The sequence below is a fragment of the Botrytis deweyae genome (genome assembly GCF_014898535.1).
Source record: "Botrytis deweyae strain B1 chromosome Unknown BDEW_031, whole genome shotgun sequence".
Lineage (NCBI taxonomy): Eukaryota > Fungi > Ascomycota > Leotiomycetes > Helotiales > Sclerotiniaceae > Botrytis > Botrytis deweyae.
In genome coordinates this window covers 292,360-299,900 of record NW_024066238.1, presented here as the reverse complement: position 1 = coordinate 299,900, position 7,541 = coordinate 292,360, and the positions used below count along the sequence as shown (strand labels likewise).

At 43.7% G+C, this 7,541-nt stretch overlaps 2 protein-coding genes across 2 annotated transcripts; both read left to right on the top strand.

Moving 5' to 3' along the window:
- Positions 1 to 4,702: 4,702 nt before the first annotated feature.
- Positions 4,703 to 6,106, top strand: EAE98_009861 (uncharacterized protein; the record flags this gene model as incomplete). Its single annotated transcript, XM_038957482.1, has 6 exons — positions 4,703 to 4,740; positions 4,793 to 4,816; positions 4,923 to 5,169; positions 5,238 to 5,387; positions 5,495 to 5,896; positions 5,993 to 6,106. The coding sequence occupies 6 exons, from the start codon at positions 4,703 to 4,705 to the stop codon at positions 6,104 to 6,106; spliced, it is 975 nt and encodes a 324-aa protein (XP_038806190.1).
- A 713-nt stretch (positions 6,107 to 6,819) lies between these two features.
- Positions 6,820 to 7,023, top strand: EAE98_009860 (uncharacterized protein; the record flags this gene model as incomplete). Its single annotated transcript, XM_038957481.1, has 1 exon — positions 6,820 to 7,023. The coding sequence occupies one exon, from the start codon at positions 6,820 to 6,822 to the stop codon at positions 7,021 to 7,023; it is 204 nt and encodes a 67-aa protein (XP_038806189.1).
- Positions 7,024 to 7,541: the final 518 nt, after the last annotated feature.

The following is a 7,541-nucleotide window of genomic DNA, read 5'->3' as shown; positions in this document are numbered from 1 at the left end:
AGTGTGATGAATCATGACATGAAAGATTCTGAAGCGTAAGGTTTCTAGAGCAGCTTAGTGGTTAAGGTGTCAAGATTGACTTCCGATAACTACTACCTCCCTACCTTTGTTTGAACTTTGAAATACCGGTACGCCCTGAAAATACTACTCACTGCCCGGGTGGTAATTACCTCGTCCTAGTCTCTTTGACTTCAGCCATAGATACCTATTCTAACAATTCAAAGACTTCCAGTCAACTGAATCCTCCACCGTCGCAGCAGACTCACCGTACAGTAATTGCAATGGGAAGCCATTCAGAAAGTTAACCAGTCAACCGTCAACTAACCCACTTCATACTTGGCTTGGGTATCATATCATTATCACAAGACCATCTGTAATTACGAAGAACAGATCGTCCAAATCCCTCCAAACCCAAAATCTATTACCATGGCATCAAAGCTTATTACCTGTTACGATAAATGGATGGATGGATTGAATTGGATTGGATGGATTGGATGGACTGATGGACTGATGGATTGATCGATTGATTGATTCCGATTCCTTTCCCATATTTCCCCCCAAACTCGGATTGTCAATGCATACTATTACCATACCGTACCTAACCTTTTGTATGATACTGGCTAGGCTAATCCTCCTCCACACAATTGAACGTCAAGATACCGCGGGAAATCAAATGCATTTGCACCGTACAGGTGAGAGGGGAAATGCAGCCGTTCTTCTATTGAGTCGATAGCTGGTGTAGCAATGCTTATGATTCCGTAATCAATCGTACAGACAGAACAGATACCATAGATATGCACTTGCCTCCTCGAGTCATGCAGTTTTCCTCTGCACTTCTACAGATTATACAATTTATACTACGGAGTACTAGGTAAATCAAATCAAATCAAATCAAATCAAATCAAATCAAATCTGTATTTACTATTTAGTTCTTTCTCCGTTCATCCATCACCATTCATTTCATTTCGCCGTAACCTCTTTTTGCCTGCTCCAGAGTCTAAATGCTACACGCCCAATTTAGGGTAGGTATCCTTTACCTGCCCCCTTCATTTTAGCGTCCCCAGTACTGCAATGACAGGTTCCAACTTCCAAACAAATCGTTATTTTTATCACCAGCCAGCCCAGCCATTCCAATCCGGAGGTGCATTTCGGTGTCAAAGCCACGCTGGAACAAACTGCCGATTCTGCACTGGCTCTTCTAGAAATATATTTAGAAGATTGAGGATGGAAGCAGAGCTTGGGGGCTGTGACCATCAAGGACGAGCACATGTCAAAGAAATATCACAACTCACTTGATCAAATGCTGATCGGGAATACCTGTCTACAGTTATTAGAGTTTTCTGAAGAAATAGGGGAAATCCCGTAACCTCGGAGAACAAGTGGGAATTTGGGAGAAGAAAAAGGTCGGAAGCTCGAGGGAAGGTTCATGTTAATGCCTGCTCCATTGGTGAACAATGCGTACATACAGTCATAAATCATCACTCCAAGTCTCCAACCCACTAATATATCTCACAATTTATCATCCGGACCATTCGTGAGTCGTGTTTCGCCGCCCCGTGTATAAAACTTCCATATAATCCCATGCCTAGGTACGCCGTATACATGTGAAATCAGGTTTCGTGCCATCAATGCAAGACTGTCCGAGAGTAGGCTCGTTGTATACATGCCTAACTGGATAAGATTCAGAGAATGAGGACTTTCATACCGCTATGGCCTTGGCAACAAGGAACTATCTAATGAAAGACAAGATGATCTAGTGGTGTTTTGTGCACCCTATGTTGTGTATGCAATCCATTAGAGTACAGTGACCTAATTCAACCAAGCATCCAGCCTGGGAATGTTTTACTTCCCCCCAAATAGCATGACGGAAGCTGACTGCGCACATCATGGATTCATGAAAAAATCGAACATGGCAAAATGGACTGACTACTGTATGTTTGTTTTGGCCTCTCCGTTGCAATTTTTCACTTGATACATCGTGCTTCATGTAAGATTTTTCTACCTTCCTAGTTATCATTGATCTGGAGCTTTCCACACGAAGTATACCCGTCCCAATGGGCATCAGTAACACCATCCGCGCGCGCCCCCTTTCTTCTCTTTACCATTGTGAAAAACCTTCTTCAGACTTTGACAAAGTGACAGTTGACAGCCCATTTTGTCTTAGTCCTTACGATTAACTTACCCTATCCTTGCCCGCTCCTGTGGGTATGGTTCGGGTATCATTCCCCACTAAACGTGGTCTTCTGAGTCTACGATTTTAGCTCTCCCGGCTTCCGCTGTCGACGGTTCCAAAAGCTATCGAAGGGCCGGCACGCTTTTTGCCTTGAAAATTTGTTCGAGGAGGCTGGGAGGCTGGGAGTCAGGTTTTACTGTGTGAAAACTGTACAGTCAATTCATCGTCATATTGGTCGATGTAGACCCTGAATGATGCCCCTGTATCCATATTCCACAAAAAACGCCTGCAGAATGGTACGGTTGAATTGGCATGATTGATGGGGGTGCCCGGACTTCTTTGACGTAACGTGATCACAAAATAATCATGGCATATGGAAGGATGCGACCTCACGGTAGTAAAAAAACAAAGAGGGCATATCGAAGCCATGCTAGCTTCTGTATCCTCGCATATCTGGTAATGGCTAGTTTTGCCTTCTTCCGCTGAAGATCCTGATTGACACGTTTCACCCTGTCCGTAATCCACACTATCGGGTCTCATTCGAGGCTGGAAGGATAGCGCAAGTCTAACGGTTGCTTGCATATGCGAGCTGAGCGGTGTGATATAGGATGAAAAATCTGGGGGAAGCATAATATTTCCGTACCGCCTTTTCTCTGCTAGTCAAGTTTCCGCATTCAAAATGAAAGCTGACTCTTCATCGGTCTCGTTCGGCCTCATTCAAAAAGAAACCATTTGGTGTAATGAATGGGATCTGATGCAAGAGTCAGCACTAGAACCAACCGAGTATTTTGAGCTCTCAAGATCTGTAATCCTTCTGCAATCGCGGAGGATCAAAATGTAGGTCGAACAAGGACGTTGCCCCTGATGAAATTCGATGATGATTCTTCAACAAGTGACGAATGACTGCACACGGCTTGATAGTAGGTCGATATATGAGGGGAAAAGTTTGATGTGTAGAGAAGACCTTATTCTTCAGCCATGGGCACCCAGCACTGGCTGTGTCTGCCAATCTGTACCATGGAGCCAAGGTTGAATTGCTAGTAGCGACAGCTGGAAATCAAGTGACTGCAAGACCTTCAAATATCATGTTATCAGTCAGGCGGGAGGTGTTCGACACCATTGATGTTCTGCGCGAGGAACTGCACATTTGTAACTTGCGAAATCGAGCTCTTTTTTATGATATCATTTCTACTTCTCTTTCGTATTTTGCAATCTGGTTGTACCCAGGTACCTATGTAGAGTGGTGCTTTCATGGCGACAATTTGAATACATGTCAAAATGTCGGATACCGTTCCACTATCGTAAGATCATAATGAAATGAAACATGTTCCCATCATGACTCCATTCGAGAGTCGTGTGTATGTCGATAGTCATCACATCATTTGTGCGGAACCAAATTCAAACATCCAATCTATCACGCAAGTACTGCGAATCCAACGGTGGAAAGAGTACAAGAAAAAATGTAGAATATGAAAGGACGCGTATGAACTATGGCGCGCAGAATCTAAAACTCCGACGGCAAGATCTCAACATAAATAAAGCTCCAGGTTAGATTTGATGCAGGTTCCCGCTGGCGCATGAACCAAATGATGGGTACCTAGGTGCCTAGCAGATGTAGACAAACAAACGAGCGAGCAAACGAAACGGTGGTATTTGAAGAGATGAAATTTAAAATCAGACGGGAGTTCGTTGGAGAAGGAAGGTGCAATACCTAGGTAGGTACCCAGAGTTACTTTCAGTTTAGATTTGAAAATTCATTTGAGAGAGAGGGGTAACTTGATATTCATCCTCCTCATAATTCTCTAAACCACCTCCCCCTCTTTCCATATTCACTTATTTGATACAGATAGATCGGATGCCTACACACCAACCAGCTACAAAAGAGTTCCTATCGTCTCTCAACCTTCCTTCAACCTTCCTTCAACCTCCTTTCAAAAACAACTTCATTTTTTCCATCACCAAACTCCCTCTCTTTCTACTGGTACCACGTCAAAATATAACTTCAAAATCAACCTGTAATACGTTGAACGAGCGTCAACTTGGTAAAGATTAAAATTCGAATTGTGCGCCATATTTCCAGATTCTTGCTCAATCCTTCAAGGCAGCCTTCATTCAGCATCGTTTTATCTCACTTCACAATTCACAACGGGACGTGTTACGCCCATACAGCAATTATTCTACGATAACAAGTGAGTTACTATATCCAAGCATTTATCTATCTCATATTCATCTCGAGCTTTGAGATTATCCAAATCATTACACAGACCCATTTGCTCTTCACAGACAGACTGATTGTCTTGTTCGAACCCAATTCACAACCTCCCTCTTCCAAAGTTCACCTTTTCTGGAGATCACACCGGAAAGTGAACTAGTTGAGTTTACAAATTACAACATCAAATCTCAGACGCTATGCAGATTTTCTAATTTATTAGTAGAGCCCATAACATTGTCAAGCTCAAGCTGAACTTCAATCATCTTCCACGTTTATCAGCACGCTTCCTGATATCAATTCGCCAACTTCTACTCAAGATGTCATTCCGCAACAACCGTTATGCTCCTGCTGCTGAGTGCGTATTCCAATCGATGTTGCTGTGTGTTTGAGCTAATCAGAAATTGTAGGCGCGCAGGCGTTATTCCAGTCGGGTAAGTCAAACGATACTCATCATGCACGTCAAATACGCATGATTTGACATCTGATTCTTCTCTTCGTGCTATCTTTCATGGATTTCGCTGATAGCAATGTCTACAGGTTCAAATTCAAATGCCGCCACTGCAATATTTTCAAGACCAAGGATTGCTTCTCGAAGAAAGAGATTTCTTCGTACGCAAATCAATATGCTCAAAATCCGGGTATGAAACTCGATCCTATAAAATCACTTCTACGATGTATGGGTTGCAAGGGCGGACAAGCATCTGAGCGCCAGTGCGAGGGGCCATGCTCTAAGTGGAAATCTTTGGACCAGTTTAGCAAGGCTCAGAGATCTAGGGGCAACGGGGTAAATATGCAAAAATTCCACAAGCGGATTCTAATACATGCGTGTAATGACTAACGTGTTGTTTATAGTGGTGCATGGAATGTGTTCAATGGAAGGAAGGTCATCATCCCGAGGTCAATACTACACCTGCTCCTGGCACCGAGCTAGAGCAGCTTGATACAACAGGTGATGCACCCGAGCCCACAACAGGTTCTTCTTATGCTGCGAGCATGGCGAGTGTGAGTACTTTCTGCCTTCATTACATTATACCAGATGACTTCGTTCATTCAGAGGGTGACATTCGAGCCCTGAAGTAATTTACCACGTACTAATCAACGTTTCACAGTTGTCCCTTGGCAACACTCCAAACGGTTCCCAGCTTCTGCGAGCAGCTGCTGGCAGTCAGATTGAGAACCGCTCGCAATCATCTATGAGTAACGCCTATGAAGGTGCTCGTACAGCTAGTTCCGACGTATGGTCTACTCGCGACTCAAGACGTCGTGCAGGTCCTGCCATACAGTACAATGCATATGATGCCAATGGAGTACGCCATTCTCAAGAAAAGGCAATGACCTTGACTTCTCGAGCTACTTCGGCTGTTGGTGCATCCAGCGCAACTTCTGTTGCCAGCGATCCTGCTCTTGCTACTCGTCCAGTCACTCAAAGTCCAGCCGCCACTGCTTCTCGCTCTTCACAAGTCACAGCTCCTCGCGTGGTTGTTAACCAATCCACTGGTTGGGCTAAGCCTGTAAGTCTCCTAACATGAATGCTTGGTTTCACTCTTTCCGCTATATCACTGATTTTGTAATGTTATCAAATATGCTAATAGAACTTTTACTTTCAGATCGGCACTCGTACTGCACAACCAGCCAATCCAAGTGCTCTCACTGCATGGGCTCCAGAGTCGAATGAGGGTTACCGCAGATCGGCCTACGACTCCAGCGATGACGAAATGTGAATGAAATGAGTATTGGAAGATTCGAAGCCTGCCCATCTCCTTGGTTGCTCCCCCGGGCACCATGTTTTTCTGCGGAGGATAGAATACTTGCAACGACTCCATGATTTTTTTGATTAAGGCTTCTTAATTGAGTGAGCGACTTTCTATCAAAACGATGGCTTTTCTTTCCATAAATCAATACTAGCTTTTCTATCTCCTCTCTGAACACTGTTAACTTTGGCGTTGCTTTCGGGCTCCGTACATGACATGCGGTGGTTTTATGGCTTTGGCTTTGGCTTCGACTAGAAATGCTGACAAGTGAGCTTTGTTGGTAACGCGTTGCTTTAGTTAGTTAATACAAGCGGGTTATTTACAAATAAAGTGTTATTAGTGATATGCTATTGTATGTTCTATTCATTGCAGAAGTTTTCCCAGGCCTCGGTGTTTTGAGAACTCATATTCAATGGGATGATCTCTCAAGGATGAGTCAATGGCTATTTTAGGTTTCACCCTTCTTAGGATGTATAGCAATAGGTAATATAAAGTTACTACCTACCATTTGATCTTTCATGGGAGTTTTGATATACTATCAGAATAGGCTGGCTCGTTTTTATAGAGGGAGTTTAATCTAGAGGCTTGGATGTTGAGTTTTAGGTTGGTAGATGAGAGAGTGGTTGTATTATTTAATTTAAATTTTTTGAAGGGGGGGTTGGGGGGGGAGGGGGGATACGGAGATGGAGATGGAGGGGGGATACGGAGATGAAGATAGAAATAGAGATGGAGATAAAGATGGAGATGGAGATGGAGATGGAGATGGAGATGGAGATGGAGATGGAGATGGAGATGGAGATGGAGATGGAGATGGAGATGGAGATGGAGATGGAGATGGAGATGGAGATGGAGATGGAGATGGAGATGGAGATGGAGATGGAGATTAGACGTGGAGATGTGGATGTGTTTGGATGTACTTGTGTTTGTGGTAGGAGGGTGTTGATTAGTATATATCTTTATTTGTCTGGGAGGTTGTGGTTGTGATTTTGGTTGTGTTTGGTTGTGTTTGGAGGGGTGATGATGGGGTGATGATGGGTTGTGATTTTGGTTGTGATTTTGGTTGTGATTTTGGTTGTGATTTTGGTTGTGATTTTGGTTGTGATTTTGGTTGTGATTTTGGTTGGAGGGGTGGTGATGGGTGATGATGGGTTGAATTGGGGGAATTGGGGATTGGGGATAGGGAACTGGGATAGTTTGAGTTGTGGGAGTGCGAATGGGTGTGTGAAGTGCAAAATGAGGATGAGGATGAGAGTGAGATAGGTGAAATGGAATAAGATGGGATGAAATAATAAGAGTTGGAAGGCTATAGTTGTTTTTAGGGGTATTTATATGAATGTAGGGATTGGGTGGTGATCGTTGTGGCTGTAGGTAGATGTGAGGTGTGTTTGAGATGTGAGATTTGGTA